Source organism: Neltuma alba, unplaced genomic scaffold (assembly GCF_004799145.2).
Source record: "Neltuma alba isolate B1F8T4 unplaced genomic scaffold, ASM479914v2 tig00002047_pilon, whole genome shotgun sequence".
In the NCBI taxonomy this organism is placed as follows: domain Eukaryota; kingdom Viridiplantae; phylum Streptophyta; class Magnoliopsida; order Fabales; family Fabaceae; genus Neltuma; species Neltuma alba.
Window position 1 is genome coordinate 28144 of NW_021632718.1, and position 23371 is coordinate 51514.

At 32.6% G+C, this 23371-nt stretch overlaps 3 protein-coding genes and 1 long non-coding RNA gene across 4 annotated transcripts; all 4 read right to left on the bottom strand.

The window, feature by feature from the left end:
• Nucleotides 1-1260: 1260 nt before the first annotated feature.
• On the bottom strand, nucleotides 1261-3868 carry LOC114715984 (uncharacterized). The gene is made up of 2 exons (XR_003737582.1): nucleotides 3719-3868; nucleotides 1261-1620 (listed from the first exon to the last, which is right to left on the bottom strand). It is a non-coding gene; the product is annotated as an uncharacterized LOC114715984 (long non-coding RNA).
• LOC114715973 (pentatricopeptide repeat-containing protein At1g62670, mitochondrial-like) lies at nucleotides 1699-3562 on the bottom strand. The gene has a single exon (XM_028900891.1). The coding sequence runs from the start codon at nucleotides 3556-3558 to the stop codon at nucleotides 2065-2067; it is 1494 nt and encodes a 497-aa protein (XP_028756724.1). The 5' UTR covers nucleotides 3559-3562; the 3' UTR covers nucleotides 1699-2064.
• A 6332-nt stretch (nucleotides 3869-10200) lies between the features above and the next one.
• LOC114715955 (pentatricopeptide repeat-containing protein At1g63130, mitochondrial-like) lies at nucleotides 10201-11652 on the bottom strand. Its single transcript, XM_028900875.1, has one exon. It carries the CDS (start codon nucleotides 11650-11652, stop codon nucleotides 10201-10203), a length of 1452 nt encoding a protein of 483 aa, XP_028756708.1.
• Nucleotides 11653-17182: 5530 nt separating this feature from the next.
• Nucleotides 17183-18973, bottom strand: LOC114715965 (putative pentatricopeptide repeat-containing protein At1g12700, mitochondrial). The gene is made up of 2 exons (XM_028900885.1): nucleotides 18720-18973; nucleotides 17183-18685 (listed from the first exon to the last, which is right to left on the bottom strand). Exons 1-2 carry the CDS (start codon nucleotides 18827-18829, stop codon nucleotides 17302-17304), a joined length of 1494 nt encoding a protein of 497 aa, XP_028756718.1. The 5' UTR covers nucleotides 18830-18973; the 3' UTR covers nucleotides 17183-17301.
• Between the last annotated feature and the right edge of the window lie 4398 nt (nucleotides 18974-23371).

A 23371-nucleotide genomic window follows, 5' to 3' on the forward strand; every position in this document is an offset into this window, starting at 1 on the left:
TGATTAGCAAGAGTATTTTATGAAAGAAAATATTTATTTATTAAAAATAATTAACTCCGTTAATTTTTTTAACCTACCTAATTTAGTAACTTGCTCTTATATTAAAGATAGGAGGTAGTGTTTATTTTTCCAGTCATACCATTATTAATAAAGGGACATCAAATTGATGGTTCAAATTCAATTTGCGATTTATCATTTATTAAACTGTTGAGTAATTAAAGGAGTATATTAAGAATACAAGTTAAAAAAATTTCAACAATTGGTGTCCAGACAATATTTACTATTATTCCCTGAAGAAAATTACTATAATATTATGTTATATTCAATTTGTTATTGACTATTACTTTGTTCGTTTTTATATATAAGATACAAATAATCAAATATAAACAAATGGTTAAAATTAATTAAAGGCTAGAAATGTATAAAATGTGCATAATTTTTTTGAAATATTCTATTATTTAAAGAAGGTGAGAGAGATACTGAATGAGAAATCAAGAGAGAAAGTCTACCCAGAGAAGGAATAGAAATAGTGGAAAAAGCGAATTAAATTTTTAAACATATGCAAAGTGTAACTTATATATGAAGCCAGATGGAATAACTTCATTATACTTCTCTAATCGTTAATATAAAACCTAATTAAGATATTGATGTTGATTATATATACAAGTGATTTTATATGTTTATCAGTTTTGATCACTCAAATTTTTTTTAATTTAAAATATTGTTCCATATAATCCAATAAAAACTTAGACCATTTTTTCCTGGGACTAAAACCTATAGTTTTAAATTTGAGAAACCAAAACCAAAATGAGAGCAAATTTAAAAGATAAAAAATTATATTAACCAAAAATAAAAAGAGGCCTCCCCTTTCTTCGATTTTACAGGGTTCACCTGACACAACTACATTTGTTGAATAACATGAAGTCGGGAACCATCTCCCGGATCAATTAAAGAGGACACTTAAATTGTTTTGAAGAAGCTTGAAACCTCACAAATAGCCCTTTCATTGTTTTGATAAAGGACAACTTCATTAAAAAGACTAAACGTTATTAAGAGAAGGAAAGGAGAAGGAACCAAATGCACAAGCCAGGCAAGCAAACCAGAGGCCCAACAGATCAACAAACAAGTGACCAGGGCCAGACAAAAGTTAACAAAAACAAAACATGACAAGAAATGCGAAGATCATCATACAGCAGCGTAACTGATGAATATATGTGAACTGCAAAAATTGAAAATTTTCAATATTTATAAATTTTGTTATTTTGAATAAACCTCGAAAGCCATTATATTAAATTAAGGTGAAACACCAAAGTACAAAAAACATCAACAGAACTTTCATCAAACACCAGCCTTTCAATGAAGGGAGGGGTACCTCAAGGGTCTAAAGACCAATGCTTCCTCAATGATTTAAATAAAGAATCAGCGCTATAATTACCTTCCCTATAAATCATTCAAAACAGAACATCCCAAACTCGTGAAACCATTCTTCTTGCTTCTTCACTGATGTCTCTAACCGGATGATCACAGCAAGTTTCCCCAGTCAAATAGTTCATTGCTTTTGAGCACAATCTGGAGAAGCTTGGCCTTTTCTTGTACCCTTTTCAAAGCATACAGTCAGACCTGCAATAATCCACATGATTTCGGTTATTATTAAGGCATTAACTGTATTCACCCATCTTTCTGCGGAAACGAATCACCCACTCCCCCATCACATTCTTCATGACTCCACCGAATGAACTACTTACAGAGACACAAACTGACCCATCTATTTCTAACTTGGAGTATTTTTCCGCCATCAATCTCCATAAAACCTCTTCATTGCAAGTATTATACCATTTAAAACCATGAGTGGCGCCAAAGTATCAATTTAGAGATGCATGCACGACTCAAAGCAACAAATACAAGATCTACCGCCAGAGAGAATACTGACCAACCAACTTGAAACAAAATCACGGTGTGCTTATGGTGTTGCTCATAGTGTGGTTATGATAAAGTCTATGAAGGATTAATATCACACTTAATACAAGTAAAGCATAAGATAAAAATAGAGCATTTCACCTTGTTTTACTGTTTCAGAAGACCTGTGTCTATCATTACATGAACAAGAATCTCTGATTTGTCATTCTGATTTTTCATCAGAAGAGCTCCAACAAGTGTTGTAAATGTCACCAAATTAGGGAGGCAGCCATTCTCTTTCATTTTTGAAAGCAATGCCAATGCTTCATCAAAAAGGCCTTCTTTGCAAAGTCCATTCATCATAATGTTGTAAGTATAGATATCTACATGATGACCTTTGGTCAAAAGAAATTCAAAGATGTCTTGTGCCAATTTTAACCTACCTTCTTTGCACAAACCGTCAATTAGTATGTTGTGTGAATGCATTGTAGGTTGTATTCCTTCATTGACAATATGTTGATATAATGCAATTGCCTCGTCAAGATGTCTCATTTTGCAAAATGCATCCAATATGATATTGTAGGTTATTATATTAGGAGCGTGACCATTGCGACGCATCTCATAAACAAAATCTTTCACATATGACATTCTCTTAGCTTTGCACAAGCCATCAATAAGAGAGCTGTAAGTGACTATATCAGGCTGCAAATTTTTGCAACGCATTTCTTTAAACAAATCCAGGGCTTCATCCACCATTTTTAATTTACAATATGCATTAATCAATATATTGTAACCCCTAACATCAAGTGTCAAATCAGCTTTGATCATCTTATTGAACACTGCTATGGACTCATTAACATCATTCCTCATACAATAGCCATTCATCAAAGAACTAAAGGTAATAACATCAGGTTTTACACAACACTTCATCATCTTAGCGAAAACAGCTTCAGCTTCTATGATCCTTCCTCTTTTGCAAAATGCATCAATTATTATACTAAAGGTATGACGAGTAGGAGTGATGTCTTTAATGACTATTTTATTTAGCATCCTCAGAGCTTGGTGCAATTGGTTGGTATTGGAGAAACCATGGATTAAAGTGTTGTAGATAACAATATCAGGAGATATACCTTGACTGATCATCTGAGAACACAATTCAGATGCCTGACTTACTAGCCCTTCTTTACAAAGGCCATCAATGACTGTGGTATATATAAACAAGTCGGGCTTAATTTTAATTCTCTGTCTCCCCATCATTTGAAGCAACTTAACAGCGCATCTTGTTTGTCCAGTTTTACAAAGCCCATTAACTATGATACCATAGGTAACCGAGCTTAAGCAAAATCCTTTTGTCAGCAAGTCATCGTGGAAATCCAGTGCTTGCCCTACATCTTTCATGCAGAGTCCTTTCATCAACGTATTCATTGTTACCGTATTTGGTCGATAACCCCACTTGAAAATCTTCCCCGATGAAGAGAAAGCAGAATTGATATCGCCCACTTGACAGTAGCAATTGATCAAAATGTTCAGTGTAACAAAAGATGGTTTGAACCCTTTCAATTCCGCCTGGGCATAAAGTGAGATAGCAGTGGTGTGGTGTTTGGTCTTTGCAAGTGATCCCAAAATCTTATTAATTTCGATAATGGAGGGCGGGGGAGTCATGGAGAGCAAGCGATTGAAGGAAGCTACGAAGTCTCGGAGGCTATTAGGGTCTGGGGAATGAGAATGAAAACAAAATCGCAGCTTGAGGAAGGAAGGGAGAGAAAGAAGGAAGGCAAATGGAGGAGATTGCAGAAAGAGAGCAGATTTAGGGAAGGCATACCTTAAAGCAGCAGAAGAGAACAGCATCTTCAGGTGAGATTGGAAGAGGAATGCGATGCACAGAAGCTCCTTCACCAACTGGGAAACGGCAGAAGCATATGCTGGTGGAATTGAACCGAAGAGATTGAAGGAGGCGACTCTTTTTTTCATTTTTGACGTCCGCCATAGTACAGAGAGGTAATTTTCTTTTTCGGCCTGATCGTGCATAGAGATAATTACTTCATCTGGTTTCCTATGATTTTGAATTTGGCGTTTTTTTTTTTTCAAATGGTTGGCAGAAATAAAAAGGCATTAGCTTTTTGATTATGTGCTTATATATATATTTTTTCAATTATAGGTGATAAATATAGATCTTAGATAAAGAAGAAATTAAAGGTATTATCTTTTTGTAAAAATTTATTTAATGAAAACAGATATTCTCTTTCTAGCCTCCCTTCTAGCTTCAATTTCTCCTCTACGGAAGAGGCCCAAGCTAATATTCTCCGAAACGTAGTGCTGGGAGAGGAAATCAATCAGGCAATTTTCTAACCACCCTGTTTGGGAGGACTTAGGGAGTGTTTGGATAGAAACCAAATCATAGTTTCAGAAGTGTTTTTACGAATTACGAAATAAATATGTGGAGGAAGTTACCTCGTTTTGCAGAAAAGTGTTTCTGAAACTGTGGTTTTGAGAATGCCAAACAGCCTCTTAATTTGAGCTAGAAGTTACTTGTTTTGGACAGAAGCCTAATTGAGAAATGAAATACAGTTTGTTTTTCATAAATTTCACTTGAAGCTGCAAGAATAAGCTTATTTTTTGAAGAGCTTATTAGCTTAAGGGCAGAATTAATACTCCGTTCCCGGCTCCTACAGCCCGAAATTGTCGTGCTGATGGCAACGAAGTATCATTATCCAATTGTTCTTTTTGTCTCTGTTTCTTAACATTTCAGAACAAGCGCAGCAAAGTCCAAATATTTAATATACAATAAAAAAGAAATAAAAAAATTCACTCATTAAATTAATTATGTAGAATCATTTTTTAATCATGTTTTATTATTTATTAAAACTCATACTCATTTTAGTAATTTTACAAACAAACTTATTTTTACTCAATCATAATCCAAACAACCTTTTACTTATTTTTACTCAATCATAATCCAGACAACCTTTTACTAATTTCATTTTTACGGTCTTCATTTTTCTATAATCTGATTTATTTTCATTTTATTTTGATTTTTGCAGAAAAAATGCCTGCTGAGTGAAAGCTACTGATATCATGTCTTTTAAGAATTAATATAGAGAAAAATGAGTATTTATTAAAAAATCATTAATATTTTAAATAATTTATAAATATATATATTAATTATTTTATTCAGTTTTAGTTTTTTTGCATATATTATACTTTCAAGTGATCGTGAAAGTCGAGTGCTTGCCCTACATCTTTCATGCAGAGTCCTTTCGTCAACGTAGCCATTGTTATGGTATTTGGTCCATAACCCTACTTGAATATCTTCCCCATTGAATAGAGAGCGGATATGATGTCACCCACATGACCGTAGCAATTGATCAACATGTTCAGTGTAACTAAAGACGGTTTGAATCCTTTCAATTCTACTTGCACAGAAAAGTGAGATAGCAATGGTGCAATGTTTGATCTTTGCAAGTGATCCTAAAATCTTGTTAATTTTGACAATGGAGGGTTGGGAACTCATAGCGATTGAAGAAAGCTACAAAGTCCCGGTGGCTGTTAGGGTTTAGGGAATGAGAATGAAAACAAAATCGTAGATTGAGGAAGAAAGGTGGAGAGAGAGAGAGAGAGAAGGAGGGCAAATGGAAGAGACTGAGGAAAGAGAGGAGATTTAGGGAAGGCATGCCTTGAAGAAGTGGAAGACAATAGCATTTCGGATAAGATCGTAAAAACCAAAAATGATCAGTACGAATACGAGTTATTTAGATAAATTCAAATCATGGTTTAGAAAATATTTCTGAAAAAAAGGTAATTTTGATAATAGATTTTGAAAAAAATGATTTTAATAAAATGAGAGTGTTTAAATATTTGTTATTAGAATCACTTTTTTAAGTACAAATTATCAAAAAGCATATAAGTTAATATGATAGTTACACAAAAAGATTAGATTTTAATTTATAGTTTTATTTGAAGTAATAAATTTATAAATAATTTTTTTACCAACATAATAAAATATATATAAGAATATAATTAATTAATTGTTAGTATATATATTTATAAAATTTAACATTAAATATGTTTTTAAAAAAATAAATATTTTTCCCAACAAAAAAATATTATTTCATATTAAAAATTATAAACATGAAATGTCATGATACAATGAAAGTTGGCCATATTCCACCATACTCACCCATACTCACCATTGCACTAGTGCACTTGTTTGTCCACGTGTTATTAGGTCACCTGTCGACCTAAGCCACCTTGAAATCTGACCACTACGGAGTTCCAAGGCCATCCTTTTTACATCCATAATAATTACTCCAAGCACCAGTTTTTAGCCTTTAGAATTGAAATATTTTTTCTCTTTCCAAAATCATAGTTTAGGAGGATAAAATCATGATTTTAACTCAAATCATAGTTTTCCAGAAACTTAATAGGTTTTATCTTTTTAACCATAGGTATTTTTGCGGAAGCAGTATGGGTTAATGAGGCCTGAAAGAGTGTTTGGATAGTTTTGGACTAAAACCATAATTTGGGGTCCAAAAATAAATTTTAGGAATTGGCAAACACTGGATCTCCCCGCATACGAAGCAAAATCAATTTGTGTATAATTATAATTTAACTTATTATATTAATTATTATTTTATACTTTTATTTTGTTTGAAGGAATGAAAACATATATTTTATACTCATCAACTTAACTAATTTATAACATTAGCATTTTGAATTAAGTTGGTTCATAAATAATATTTTTATCAAGAAGATGACAACTCCTTATACCGAAATAATATGCTTTAATAGGTTATTTATTGGTTACTATGATACTACCTCATATCTTTAATATAAGAGCTTATTTAATTTTTATTTTGATTCTAAATATAAGATCTAAATCTACTTTGTTTTTTATATTTATCCATTTTTTTAATGTAATATTTGTAATAATGACAGTTTTAGCCAATATACTTGATTAACAGAAATATTTTAGAAAAAATATCACCTATTTATTACAAATAATTAGCTTAACTAATTTTTCTAATCTATTTAAAATAATTAACTAGCTCTTATATTAAAGACAGGAGATAATATCATATTATATTGAATTTGTTATTGAATATTACTTCCTTAGATTCTATATATAAGATACAAATAGTCAAATTAGAAAGATAAAAAATTAGTTAAAATTAATTAAAGGTTATAAATGTTTAAGATACACACGGCCTTTGATCCTTAATATAAAAGCTAGTTTAACATTAAATTTCATTATAAATATAAGACCTCGATTCACTTTGTTTCTTATATTTATTTTTTTATAAGGTAGTCTTTGTAGTAATTACACATATTTAAAGTTTTATCAAATAATTAGTTTTTAACTAATATACTTAATTAGCAAGAATATTTTATAAAAGACAACATTCATTTATTACAAATAACTAACTCTGCTAATTTTTTTTAAATCTTCTCAAATTAGTAACTCGCTCTTATATTAAAAACAACATGTAGTACTTATTTTTCCAATCATTCCATTTTTAATAAAGGGACATCAAATTGATGGTTCAAATTCAATTTTTTCTTAAATTAACTTTACTAATATTTCCCAATAATAATTAAGTAAGGAAAGCAGGAAAAGAATTAAGAAAAATACTTAAAATATTTTTTTAAAAAAATATTATATTAATTAATTTAATTAACATCTTTAATCTTTAATATGTCCTTAGAAAAGGAATATTAATAAAAGGACACCAAATTGATAGTCCAATTTGCGCTTGATTAGACTGTTGAGTATGCATATGTAAGAAGGATCATATTTTAACTCTAGCCACCGTTTCATGAAGAAGCCTCGAAGCTCCAAAATTCTCGCTTTCTTTCAGGAGGTTGAGGTTGAATAATAATTAATATTAGTATCAATAGCAATATGAATATTTTAAAAAAAAAAAACTAACACAAATTTTCGTTCTTCAAATTTACTTCATTTTTGGTTTTAATTTTTTAAGTTTTGAACTATAAGTTTTAGTCCCTCAATTTTTTTTATTTAAAACATTAGTCTTTATAATCTAATAAAAATTTAGATTATTTTGCTCTTAAAAGGATTAAAACCTCTGGTTTGAAATTTGAGGAACCAAAACCAAAACCAAAATAAAAACAAATTTGAAGGACTAAAAATTATATTAACAAAAAAAAAACAGAGGCCTCCCCTTCGATTTTATAGGGTTCAACTTTAAATAGACACAACATTTGTTGAATAACATGAAGTCGGGAACCATTTCCTGGATCAATTAAAAAGAAAACTTAAATTGTTTTGAAGAAGTTTGAAACCTCACAAATAGCCCTTTCATTGTTTTGATAAAGGACAAGTTTTTTCTTTTTTGATAATATGATAAAGGACAATTTTATGAAAAAGGCTAAACGTTATTAAGAGAAGGAAAGGAGAAGGAACCAAAAGCACAAGAAGGGCAAGCAAACCAGAGGCCTAACAGATCAACAAACAGGTGATCAGCGCCAGACAAAAGTGAGGGGAAAAAAACCGGACATGACAAGAAATACGAAGATCATTATACAGCAAGCGTAACTGATGAACACATGTGAACTACAAAAATTGACAATTTTCAATATTTATAGATTTTGTTATTTTGAATAAACTTTGAAAGCCATTATAACTTTGAAAGCCATTATATTAAAGAGTAAAATACTATAACCTCCCTTACATTTTGTCTCAATTACACAAACCTCCCCTCTATTTTGAAAATATACATTTAAATCCAAACCTTTAATTTTGTTAAGAGTATTTCAAAAATATGTTTTTTTTAATTCAAATTTATATTGAAATACTTTCTATTTGCTAAATTACGCTTCATAATACCAAATCCCAAAATCTTAGTTAAAACTATATCGAAGAATTTAAGATTTTCTTCTTAACCCTAATTTTATTTATTTTTTTTTGAAAATTGTTGTTTGTTTAATGTTTTTATTGTATTAGGCCAAAAATTAAGTAATTTAGTTAATGCAAACATAAATTTACATAATTTATATAAGTTTCCAAACTCGCATAATTTATATTATGTGATGAAAAAATAAGCATTCAAAATATTTTCTAGCCATTTAAAAAAATCTTAATTTTCAATATTTCATGAGGAACTAAAATTATATAATTCTATAATATAATTGAAATTAAAAATTTTATAACATGTTGAAAATTTTGAAAATACATGTATTATAATTATTTTTGTTGTATCAAAAATTATTTTTTTAAAGATATAAATGTTTAAATAACATTTATGTTAAAAACGGATATTTTGATCAAAATAAAAATTTAAAATTCAAACTTAACAGTCAACTAACAGTTAGATGGATAAAAATTGAATCTTAAAAATATAAGAGAGATTTGTGTAACATATATTTTAATTTGAAGGAAAGTTTATATATGTTTTCAAAATAGAAAGGAGGTTTCTGTAATTTAAGTAAAATAGAGGGATAGTTAATATATTTTATCCTATATTAAATTAAAGTGAAACACCAAAGTACAAAAAACATCAACAGAACTTTCATCAAACACCTCCCTTTCAATGAAGGGAGGGGTACCTCAAGGGTCTAAGACCAATGCTTCCTCAATGATATAAATAAAGAATCGGCGCTATAATTACCTTCCCTATAAATCATTCAAGACAGAACTTCCAAAACCCTTGAAACCATTCTTCTTCCTTCTTCACTGATGTCTCTAACCGGATGATCACAGCAAGTTTCCCCAGTCAAGTAGTTAGTTGCTTTTGAGCACAATCTGGAGAAGCTTGGCCTCTTCTTGTACCCTTTTCACAGCATACAGTCGGACCTGCAATAATCCACATAATTTCGGTTATTAAGGCATTAACTGTATTCACCCATCTTGCAGAAACGAATCACTCAACTCCCCCATCAAATTCTTTATAACTCCACCGCATGAACTACTTCCAGAGGCACAAACGGACCCATCTATTTCTAACTTGAAGCATTTTTCCACCATCAATCTTCATATAACCTCTCCGTTGCAAGTATTATACCCTTTAAAATCATGAGTGGCACCAAAGTATCAATTTAGAGATGCAAGCACGACTCAAAGCAACAAATACAAGATCTACCACCAGTGAAAATACTGACCAACCAACTTGAAACAAAATCACGGTGTGCTTGTGGTGTTGCTCCTAGTGTGGTTATGATAAAGTCTATGAAGGATTAATATAACGATTAATACAAGCAAAGCATAAGATAAAAATAGAGCATTTCACCTTCTTTTACTGTTTCAGAAGACCTGTGTCTATCATTGCATGAACAAAAATCTCTGATTTTTCATTCTGATTTTTCATTCTGATTTTTCATCAAAAGAGCTCCAACAAGTGTTGTAAATGTCACCAAATCAGGGAGGCAGCCATTCTCTTTCATTTTTGAAAGCAATGCCAATGCTTCATCGAAAAGGCCTCCTTTGCAAAGTCCATTCATCATAATGTTGTAAGTATAGATATTTAGGTGATGACCTTCAGTCAAAAGCAATTCAAAGATCTCACGTGCCAAATTTAACCTACCACCTTTGCACAAACCATCGATGAGCATACTATATGTATGAACAGTAGGTTGCATTCCTTGATCGACAATTTGTTGATACAATATAATTGCCTCGTCAAGAAGTTTCATTTTGCAAAATGCATCAAGCAAGATACTGTAGGTTATTATATTAAGAGCCTGACCATACTGACGCATCTCATAAACAAGATCTTTCACATGTGATATTCTCTTGGCTTTGCACAAGCCATCAATAAGAGAGCTGTAAGTGACTATATCAGGCAGCAAATTTTTGCAACGCATTTCTTTAAACAAATCCAGGGCTTCATCCACCATTTTTAATTTACAATATGCATTGATCAATATACTGTAACTCACAACAGTAGGTGTCAAATCAGCTTTGATCATCTTATTGAACACTGCTATGGACTCATGAACATCATTCCTCATACAATAGCCATTCATCAAAGAACTATAGGTCACAACATCAGATTTTACACAACACTTCATCATCTTAGCAAACACAGCTTCAGCTTCTGTGATCCTTCCTCTTTTGCAAAATACACCAATTATTATATTAAAGGTATGATAAGTAGGAGTGATGTCTTTCATGACTATTTCATTTAGCAACCTAATAGCTTGTTGCAATTGGTTAGTATTGGAGAAACCATAGGTCAAAGTGTTGTAGGTGACAATATCAGGAGATATACCTTGACTGATCATTTGAGAAAACAATTCAGATGCCTGACTTACTAGCCCTTCTTTACAAAGGCCATCAATGACTGTGTTATATATAACCAAGTCAGGCTTAATTTTAATTCTGTGTCTCCCCATCATTTGGAGCAACTTAACAGCACATCTTGTTTGTCCAGTTTTGCAAAGCCCATTAACTAAGATACCATAAGTAACCGAGCTTAAGCAAAATCCTTTTGTCAACAAGTCATCGTGGAAATCCAGTGCTTGCCCTACATCTTTCATGCAGAGTCCTTTCATCAACGTATTCATTGTTACCGTATCTGGTCGATTACCCCACTTGAAAATCTTCCCCGATGAAGAGAAAGCAGAAGTGATATCGCCCACTTGACAGTAGCAATTGATCAAAATGTTCAGTGTAACAAAAGATGGTTTGAACCCTCTCAATTCCGCCTGGTCATAAAGTGAGATAGCAGTGGTGTAGCGTTTGGTCTTTGCAAGTGATCCTAAAATCCTATTAATTTCGACAATGGAGGGCGGGGGAGTCATGGAGAGCGAGTGACTGAACGAAGCTACGGGATCTCGGAGGCTAGTAGGGTTGGGGAAATGAGAGTGAAAACAAAATCGCAGATTGGGGAAGGAAGGGAGTAAAAGAAGAAAGGCAAACGGAGGAGATTGGAGAAAGCCAGGAGATATGGGGAAGGCGTACCTTAACGCTGTGTTTGGCTCGATGGAGGGAAGGGGAGGGGAGGGGTTTTAATCAAGGGAAGGGGAGGGGAGGAAAGGGGAGAGTAGCTACAAAGGGGAGGGGAGGGAGGGGGAAGGAAGGGGAGGGATTTTAATGATCTCCTGTTTGGATTGATTGGAGGGGAGGGGAGGGAGCAATTTTAATAATACCTTATTTTGTTCTAATAAAAAATTGACTATTTTAGCCCCATAAAATTTAAATGAATTTTCTCACTTTTTATTTTGTTAAGATATAACTATATATATAATACAATTCACCAATTTTGATTTACAAGACATAGTCACACACTCATAGAATATCAAGATAAAAAGTCACGAGTGATATATTTCAATCAGAGAAAAAACCTTGAAAGTGAAAGAAAATACCAACAACCTCTTGAAATTAGAAGAAGAGAAAAAAAAAAGTTTACAAATACTCACTAATTTTGGAGACAATTATCTTAATAACCTCTTGTTAGATGCTCAAAAAACTCTTTTATATAGAAATGTTTACGACTGATTAGAGGTTAACAAATCAAAAGGGTATATAAGAAATTGAAATATTATCTCTCATCTCCCCTCCAAAAAACCCCACTTTTGGAGGGGAGGCTAGAAAGGAAGGGGAGGGGAGAAGAATCCCTCCCCTCTTTAAAAAACATCTTAACCAAACGAGGGAAGGGGAGGGGCTCCCCTCCCCTCCTAAAAAATTACACCAGCCAAACAAAGGGAGGGGAGCAACTCCCCTCCCCTCCCCTCCAAAAATCCCGTACCAAGTAGCAGAAGAGAACAGCATCTTCAAATGAAATGAGAAGAAGAACGTGCAATGTCCAGAAGCTCCTTCACCAAATTGGAAATGTCAGAAGCATGTGCTGGTGGAATCGAATCGAAGAGATTACGTGCTCATATTTTTTTTTTTTTAATTACGGGTGGTTAATATAGATCTTAACTGTAGAATATATAAGTTATAACAAAATACAAAATTAAAAAGAAAATTTAAAAAGAATTGACATTTGGTTAGAAATAAAATTTATTTATTGTCGACAGGAAAATAAAAATTATTATCCTCGTAATCGTGTCTTTATATTTATATATAATCTATAGTCTGATTCATTTTCATTTTATTTTGATTGTCGTCGCATAAATGTATGCTGAGTCAAAGCTACTAATATCATTTGTTTTAAGAACTAATATTGAGAAAAATGAGTATTTATGAAAAATGAGTAATATTTTAAATAATTTATAAATTTAGATATATTAATTAACTATTTTATTTACTTTTATTTTTTTATATATTATTACTCTATATTAGTATTTAAAATTTTAATAATTTGTTCTTGTTGGCAAAAATAAAAATTGAATACTCCTCCGGTCCTTAATATAGAATCTAATTATTGAGTTGCTTTTGATCCTAAATATAATACCTATTTATTATATTTATCAATTTTTTAAAATTATCCCTATGAATCTCCCTCAACTATAATCAAGTAGAAGAAAGAGAAAAGATATTAAGAAAAATAATTATAGTGTTTTAGGAAAAACATGTCATATTTCTTATAATTAACTAATTTATTTAGTTTCTTTAATTTAATCAAATTAGTTAAATAGGTTTTATATTAATGTAACAGGCTGGCAAGATTAGACTGAAATTGATCAACTGGTTACCTAGTTCATCCGGTCAACTGCAAAAAAGCAGTAGGAAGTCAACTGTATAACTGGGTTAACTCATGAATAACCTATTAATCTGATTAGTTTAGTGGATTAGACTGGTTGTGCTTTTATTTAAAAAAATTAATGCCAAAAACGACTTTATTGTACTCCTCCGGTCCTTAATATAGGACCTAATTCATGAGTTGGTTTTGGTCCTAAATATAAGATCCACTTCTTATATTTATCAATTTTCTCTAAAGTACCCCTATGAATACTCCCTCAACCATAATCAAGTAGAAGAGGAAGAGGGGGTATTAAGAAAGATGATTATGGTGTTTTAGGAAAAATGTGTAACTTTTCTTATAATTAACTAACTTACCTAACTTCCTTAATCTAATCAAATTAGTTAAATGGGTCTTATATTAAGGACCGGAGGAGTATTTTTTTTAAGCTTTTGATAATTACTAGTTTAGCCACTAAAAGATTGTACGTAGAAATATTTTGTTACCATAAATTAATTTTGAAATTTTGCTAGAATGAATTTTTAACTATTTTAATAGTACAATACTATGACATCAATTTATTAAGGGAATTATAGGCAAAATGAGAAAGAAAATACAAGTATATGATTATTTTTATCTAACTCCTTAGATAAAAATAATATGCTTTAATAAGTTATTTATCAGTTACTATTATATCATGTTATATTCAATTTCTTTTATTGAATATTGGGTTAAGGTATCCAGCACTTCAAAATATTAGTATTTTTTAATGCATCCAATATTCTGAAATATTTTTTTGTGCGTTTAGCATTATGAAATATTTTATGACGCATCTAACACTCTAAAATATTTTTTAAGATATGTCTAGTACCCTTAAATATTTTTTTGATGCATCTAGCACTAAGATAAAAAAATACTTCACACACCTGAAAAATAATTCATGGTGCTAAATGCATCCAAAAAAGATACTTCCAAATGTTTGATACACCTTAACCCCTTAGATATTACTTCTTTTGATAATATATATAAGATACAAATAACTGAATTACATAGATAAAATAAATTTTATAAATATATATAAGATATGTATTTATTTTTCAAATTATACCATTATTAATAAAGGGACATCAAATTGATCGTTCAAATTCAATTTGAGCTTTATTAAATTGTTGAGCAATTACGTTGAGAATGCAAGTTAAAAGGTTTTCAATAATTGGCGTCAAGACAATAGTCACTATTATTCCCTAAAAAAGTTACTGTAATACCATTTTATATTCAATTTGTTATTGAGTATTACTTGTTTCGATCCTATATATAAGTTACAAATAATCAAATACAAAAACACGGTTAAAACCAATCGAAAGCTATAAATGTATAAGATATGTATTTATTTTTTCAAATATAAATTATTTATAAAGAAGGGGGGATGATGAATAAGAAATAGAGATAAGCAAAAGTCTACTGAGAGAGAATAGATGAGGAAAAAATGACAAAAATGAATTAAATTTCTGAACATATACAAAGGGTAACTTATATATGAAAGCAGGGGGAGTAACTTCGTTTTGCTTTGATCATATTTTTAACTCTAGCCACCGTTTCATGATGAAGCCTCAATGCTCCATAATTCTCACTTTTTCCAGGAGCTTGAGGTTGAATAATAATTAATATTAGTATCACCAGCAATATGAATAATTAAATGGGAAAAAAAAAAGAGGCATCCCTCTCTTCTCTTTTACAGGGTTCAACTTTAAATAGACAAAATTATATTTGTTGAATAATGTGAAATCGTGAACCATGTCCACGATCAATTAAAAAGAATACTTAAATTGTTTTGAAGAAGTTTGAAACCTCACAAATGGCCCTCTCATTGTTCTGATAAACGACAATTTTAAGGCTATTAAGGCATTAACTGTATTCATCCATCTTTTTGCAGAAACCCATCACCCAACCCCACCTTCGTATTCTTTATAACCCCACCGCACGGACAACTTCCAGAAGCACAAACTGACCCATCTATTACTAACTTGAAGTATTTTCCCACCATCAATCTCCATAAAACCTCTTCATTGCAAGTACTATACCCTGTCGAGTCATGAGTGGCACCAAAGTATCAATTTAGAGATGCAAGCACGACTCAAAGCAACAAATACAAGATGTATCACCAGTGAGAATACTGACCTGAGATTTCCCTGAAACACAGCCAACCAACTTGAAACAAAATCATGGTGTTGCTCATGGTATAATGGAGAAATAACAATGAAACTGGATTTACTCAAAATAATCTTCGCCCAAGAAGAGAAAGAAGTTACAACAGTGAGGGAAACACACTGAAAGAGAAAGATAAATGATGAAGACTATCTTCCTCCACCCCCACTGGCATTCGAGAGGCCAGAGCTCTCCTCAGTCCTCACTACTCTCAAATTACAAAATAAGTCCTACCTCTCTCAGGATACACCCATTACTAATGTAAGCCCAAAAAGTGAATCACGCAACCCCCAACAAACCCCCTTCTAAGTCAGGCATATAGCCACCCTAAAACAACTGTATTTCTTAGTTTCTTTCTCCAAAACAGAAGGAAGCTTGAGGTCTATACCCAGGACAGCAGAAAGCGGCTTTCCTCTTTCTTGTATCTTCCTAGTTTTACTTTTAAGCTTTGACCCGTAAAAGCAACTCTATCAGATTACTACACAATTATTTGTTGACCCCGAAGAAAATGCAACCATCCTAAGCATTAGTACAAGATTGAGTAGTGACTGATAGAATATATGAGGCTATGATAGGATACCCGACAAATTCAGACTGACTTATTCAAGAAGGGGTAAACGTGCCAGAGAAGAGTCAGTTTTGGAGTAGCAATTTACATGTTTTTTATTTTAATATTTCCCTGTTCTTTTTCTGCTAGCATATTTTCAGTTCCGAAATAAGAGGGATAGCCCTCTCCAACGTTAGGATTAGTTGCTGATTTATCGTTGATTGGAATCATTTGATTTTCAACTGATTTTCTCTCTGTAATTTATTATAAAAAGGCTATCTGGCCGCAGGAATAAACACGACAATTCTTCAGAGAGTATATTTGTATTGGAGATCCTCCATCGGTCCTTTAGAGAGAGTGCTGTGAGATCCTTGCCGCTCTTTTTATTGGAATTCTTTGCCGTTACTTTGCCCTTTTTATTTCCGTTAGATTAGGTCCCTACCAGGCTACATCAATCTAGTTTCCCTATTCTTTTTAACCGAGCCATCAATACAATATTTTTTGGAGTCATTACCTGTATTATTGACAATCAAAATCACAAAAATAAAAATTATTCTCAAGAATCAATAGAACGACCTCATCATTAATGCTTCTTACTCGTGTTCCCAAAATTATAACATGGTCTTCTACATGCTACAAGGGTCTTTTTCATTGAGGAAGTAACAAATTTATAACATCATTATTGTATCAATATAATAACTTTGACAATAAATTGCATTTATTGAAAACAACAGTAGTAAGTAGTAACTTAATCTTATTCATTAATAAGATTAAGAAAAACTTAACCGCAGCATCTATATTGTGTTCAAAGAAACAATCAAGTGAGGCATTATCACCATGTGGAGGTAAAAATGCAGCAGGAACAGCATACCATAGTCATGCAAACATTATTGGAGGAACTACAAGTGCATCGTTATGCATACTTCAGTAACACAATACCAAAACACTAAGGTTGTAAAAGGATGAATAATTTATTAGCTTTTACTCAAAAGAAGCAAGCATTTTCAAGCCAATTTAGGGAAATATTACGATTAATACAAGTAGGATAAAAATGGAGCATTCAACCATGTTTTAGGGTTTTAGTAGACCAGTGTCTATCATTACATGAATAAGCAGCTCTGCTTTATCATTCTCATTCTTCATCAGGAGAGCTCCAACAAGTGTTGTAAATGTCACCAAATTCGGGAGGCAGCCATTCTCTTTCATTCTTGAAAGCAATGTCAGTGCTTCACCGAACAAGCTTTCTTTGCATAGTCCATTCATCATAATGCTGTAAATATAGACATCTACATGATGACCTTCAGTCAAAAGCAATTCAAAGATCCCACGTGCCAAATTTAACCTACCACCTTTGCACAAACCATCGATGAGCATACTATATGTATGAACAGTAGGTTGCATTCCTTGATCGACAATTTGTTGATACAATATAATTGCCTCGTCAAGAAGTTTCATTTTGCAAAATGCATCTAGCAAGATATTGTAGGTTATTATATTAAGAGCCTGACCATACTTACGCATCTCATAAACAAGATCTTTCACATGTGATATTCTCTTAGCTTTGCACAAGCCATCAATAAGAGAGCTGTAAGTGACTATATCAGGCTGCAAATTTTTGCAATGCATTTCTTTAAACAGATCTAGGGCTTCATCCACCATTTTTAATTTACAATATGCATTAATCAATATATTGCAACTCACAACAGTAGGTGTCAACTCAGCTTTGATAATCTTATTGAACACTGCTATGGACTCATTAACATCATTACTCATACAATAGCCATTCATCAAAGAATTAAAGGTAATAACATCAGGTTTTACACAACACTTCATCATCTGAGCAAATACAGCTTCAGCTTCTATGATCTTTCCTCTTTTGCAAAATACATCAATTATTATATTAAAGGTATGATGAGTAGGAGTGATGTCTTTCATGACTATTTCATTTCGCAACCTAAGAGCTTGTTGCAATTGGTTGGTATTGGAGAAACCATAGATTAAAGTGGTGTAGGTGACAATATCAGGAGATATACCTTGACTGATCATTTGAGAACACAATTCAGATGCCTGACTTACTAGCCCTTCTTTACAAAGGCCATCAATGACTGTGTTATATATAACCAAGTTCGGCTTAATTTTAATTCTCTGTCTCCCCATCATTTGGAGCAACTTAACAGCACATCTTGTTTGTCCAGTTTTGCAAAGCCCATGAACTAAGATACCATAAGTAACCGAGCTTAAGCAAAATCCTTTTGTCAACAAGTCATCGTGGAAATCCAGTGCTTGCCCTACATCTTTCATGCAGAGTCCTTTCATCAACGTATTCATTGTTACCGTATCTGGTCGATAACCCCACTTGAAAATCTTCCCCGATGAAGAGAAAGCAGAAGTGATATCGCCCACTTGACAGTAGCAATTGATCAAAATGTTCAGTGTAACAAAAGATGGTTTGAACCCTTTCAATTCCTTGGACCAAAAAAAAAAAGAACCCTTTCAATTCCGCCTGGGCATAAAGTGAGATAGCAGTGGTGGAGTGTTTGGTCTTTGCAAGTGATCCTAAAATCCTATTAATTTCGACAATGGAGGGCGGGGGAGTCATGGAGAGCAAGCGACTGAACTAAGCTATGGGATCTCGGAGGCTACTAGGGTTGGGGAAATGAGAGTTAAAACAAAATCGCAGATTGAGGAAGGAAGGGAGTGAAAGGAGAAAGGCAAACGGAGGAGATTGGAGAAAGCCAGGAGATATGGGGAAGGCGTACCTCAAAGTAGCAGAAAAGAACAGCATCTTCAGATGAGATTGGAAGAGGAATGCGATGTACAGAAGCTCCTTCACCAAATGGGAAATGCCAGGAGCATGGCCGGGTGGAATTGATACTGCCTTTTTGGGGCAACCGTTGAAACTGGAAAGAGGTTTAGATCAGTTTTAGGGTGCGTCCGGAGACAGGGAAAGCCAGGGCAAGGGAAAAAGGGAATATTTTGATGAGTTTAATTTTTGGAAAATAGAATTAAAAACTTTTAATTAATTTTTATTACTCTTATGTTTTCGGCTTTTTGCTTAATCAAAATTTTAAAACCTTTCTTCTTTAATTTTTAAAATAGAACTCATTAAAATTTTCTTTTCCTCTCCTCTACTTCCTTGTGCTTCCCTCATACCAAACATAAGACTAGAAAATAATAATAATAATAATAATAATAATAATAATAATAATAATAATAATCTTTCAGCTATAGTCTATACTACGTGGAGAAAATCACTTCCTCTAATTATATCATTGAATTTCCTGGCCTTGATATTAAACTATATATAAAACTTTATCTGCAAATTAGATCCATATGACTTTCTCTTTTGCCCGTCTCTTTCTCAAACTCAAATTCCCTTTATTTAAGAAAACAAAAGTAATAGAACAACTAAGAGTCACTTTAAATATTTTTTTTTCGTTGCTTGACTATCTTGATTTTACATATAAGATACAAATAATCAAATATAAACAAATGGTTAAAATTAATTAAAGGCTAGAAATGCATAAAATATGTATTAATTTTTTTCAAATATACTATTATTTATAAAGAGGGTGAGAGAGAGACTGAATGAGAAATAGAGATGAGAGAAAGTCCACCCAGAGAACGAATAGAACAAGTGAAAAAAAATGACTTAAATTTTTAAACACATGCAAAGTGTAACTTATACATGAAGCCAGATAGAGTAACTTCATTATACTTCTCTAATCATTAATATAAAACCTAATTAGGATGTTGATGTTGATTATATATATAAACTATTTTACATGTTTATTAATTTTTTCTTAAATTAACTTTACTAATATTCTCCAAACAACAATTAAGTAACAAAAACAAGAAAAGAATTAAGAAAAATACTTAGAACATTTTTTTAAAAATATTATATTAATTAATTTAAATAATATTTTTAATTTACTCCAATTTGCGCTTGATAAAACTGTTGAGTACGCACATGTAAAAAGGATCATATTTTAACTCTAGCCACCGTTTCATGAAGCAGCCTCGATGCTCCATAATTCTCGCCTTTTTTTTTCAGGAGCTTGAGGTTGAATAATTTAATATTAGTACCAACAGCAATATGAATATTTAAAAAAAACTGTTAATACAAATTTTGTCTTTCAAATTGACACTCCTTTGGTTTTCATCTCTTAAGTTTTAAATTATAAGTTGTGATACCTAAATTTCTTTTTCGTTAAAACATTAGTCTCTATAATCCAATAAAAACTTGAATCATTTTGCCCCAATAAACTAAAACTTATTATTTGAAATTTGAGAAACTAAAACCAAAATAAGAGCAAATTTGAGTGACCAAATATTATATTAACCAAGGGGGGGAAAAAAAAAGACTCCTCCCCTTTCTTCGATTTTACAGGGTTCAACTTTGAATAGACACAACTGAATAGACACAACTACATTGTTGAATAACGTGAAGTCGGGAACCATTTCCTGGATTAATTAAAAAGAACACTTAAATTGTTTTGAAGAAGCTTGAAACCTCACAAATAGCCCTTTCATTGTTTTGCTAAAGGACAACTCTATTAAAAAGACTAAACGTTATTAAGAGAAGGAAAGGAGAAGGAACCAAAAGCACAAGCCAGGCAAGCAAACCAGAGGCCCAACAGATCAACAAACAAGTGACCAGCGCCAGACAAAAGTGAACAAAAACAAAACATGACAAGAAATGCGAAGATCATTATACGGCAAGCGTAACTGATGAATATGTGTGAACTGCAAAAGTTGACAATTTTCAATATTTATAAATTTTGTTATTTTGAATAAACTTTGAAAGCTATTATATTAAATTAAAGTGAAACACCAAAGTACAAAAAACATCAACAGAACTTTCATCAAACGCCCCCCTTCAATGAAGGAGGGGGTACCTGGGTGTAAAGACCAATGCTTCCTCAATGATGTAAATAAAGAATCAGCGCTATAATTACCTTCCCTATAAATCATTCAAAACAGAACATCCAAAACTCTTGAAACCATTCTTCTTGCTTCTTCATTGATGTCTCTAACCGGATGATCGCAGCAAGTTTCCCCAGTCAAGTAGTTACTTGCTTTTGATCACAATCTGGATAAGCTTGGCCTTTTCTTGTACCCTTTTCACAGCATACAGTCAGACCTGCAATAATCCATATAATGCCGGTTATTAAGGCATTAACTGTATTCACCCATCTTTCTGCAGAAACGAATCACCCAACTCCCCCATCACATTCTTTATAACTCCACCGCGTGAACTACTTCCAGAGGCACAAACTGACCCATCTATTTCTAACTTGAAGCATTTTTCCACCATCAATCTTCATATAACCTCTCCGTTGCAAGTATTATACCCTTTAAAATCATGAGTGGCACCAAAGTATCAATTTAGAGATGCAAGCACGACTCAAAGCAACAAATACAAGATCTACCACCAGTGAGAATACTGACCAACCAACTTGAAACAAAATCACGGTGTGCTTCTGTTGTTGCTCATGGTGTGGTTATGATAAAGTCTACGAAGGATTAACATCACAATTAATAGAAATAAAGCATAAGATAAAAATAGAGCATTTCACCTTATTTTACTGTTTCAGAAGACCTGTGTCTATCATTACATGAACAAGAATCTCTGATTTGTCACTCTGATTTTTCATCAAAAGAGCTCCAACAAGTGTTCTAAATGTCACCAAATCAGGGAGGCAGCCATTCTCTTTCATTTTTGAAAGCAATGCTAATGCTTCATCGAAAAGGCCTTCTTTGCAAAGTCCATTCATCATAATGTTGTAAGTATAGATATCTAGATGATGACCTTCGGTCACAAGAAATTCAAAGATGTCTTGTGCCAATTTTAACCTACCTTCTTTGCACAAACCGTCAATTAGTATGTTGTGAATGTATTGTAGGTTGTATTCCTTCATTGACAATATGTTGATATAATGCAATTGCCTTGTCAAGATGTCTCATTTTGCAAGATGCATCCAATATGATATTGTAGGTTATTATATTAGGAGCGTGACCATTGTGACGCATCTCATAAACAAGATCTTTCACATATGACATTCTCTTAGCTTTGCACAAGCCATCAATAAGAGAGTTGTAAGTGACTGTATCACAGTGTGCATTTCTTTAACAGATCTAGGGCTTCATCCATCCTTTTTAATTCACAGTGTGCATTGATCAATATATTGTAACTCACAACAGTAGGTGTCAAATCAGCTTTGATCATCTTATTGAACACTGCTATGGACTCATTAACATCATTCCTCATACAATAGCCATTCATCAAAGAACTAAAGCGACAACATCAGGTTTTGCACAACACTTCATCATCTTAGCAAATACAGCTTCAGCTTCTGTGATACTTCCTCTTTTGCAAAATGCATCAATTATTATATTAAAGGTATGACGAGTAGGAGTGATGTCTTTTATGACTATTTCATTTAGCAACCTAATAGCCTGTTGCAATTGGTTGGTATTGGAGAAACCATAGATTAAAGTGGTGTAGGTGACAATATCAGGAGATATACCTTGACTGATCATTTGAGAACACAATTCAGATGCCTGACTTACTAGCCCTTCTTTACAAAGGCCATCAATGACTGTGCTATATATAAACAAGTTAGGCTTAATTTTAATTCTTTGTCTCACCATCATTTGAAGAAACTTAACAGCACATCTTGTTTTTCCAGTTTTGCAAAGCCCATTAACTAAGGTGCCATAAGTGACTGAGTCTAAGCAAAAACCTTTTGCCAACAAGCCAATGCTTGCCCTACATCTTTCATGCAGAGTCCTTTCGTCAACGTAGTCATTGTTATAGTATTTGGTCGATAACCCCACTTGAAGATCTTCCCCAGTGAAGAGAACGCAGAAGTGATGTCCCCACAAGACAGTAGCAATTGATCCAAATGTTCAGTGTAACAAAAGATGGTTTGAACCCTTTCAATTCCGCCTGGGCATAAAGTGAGATAGCAGTAGTGGAGTGTTTGGTCTTTGCAAGTGATCCTAAAATCTTATTAATTTCGATAACGGAGGGCGGGGGAGTCATGGAGAGCAAGCGATTGAAGGAAGCTACGGAGTCTCGGAGGCTATTAGGGTCTGGGGAATGAGAATGAAACAAAATCGCAGATTGAGGAAGGAA

Coding starts and splice junctions, on each gene's coding strand:
- LOC114715965 (XM_028900885.1), bottom strand. CDS start 18,829: ATGACTCCCCCGCCCTCCATTGTCGAAATTAATAGGATTTTAGGATCA. Junction 18,686..18,719: donor GCCCAGGCGGAATTGAAAGG/GTTCTTTTTTTT, acceptor GGAATTGAAAGG/GTTCAAACCATCTTTTGTTA.
- LOC114715973 (XM_028900891.1), bottom strand. CDS start 3,558: ATGACTCCCCCGCCCTCCATTATCGAAATTAATAAGATTTTGGGATCA.
- LOC114715955 (XM_028900875.1), bottom strand. CDS start 11,652: ATGACTCCCCCGCCCTCCATTGTCGAAATTAATAGGATTTTAGGATCA.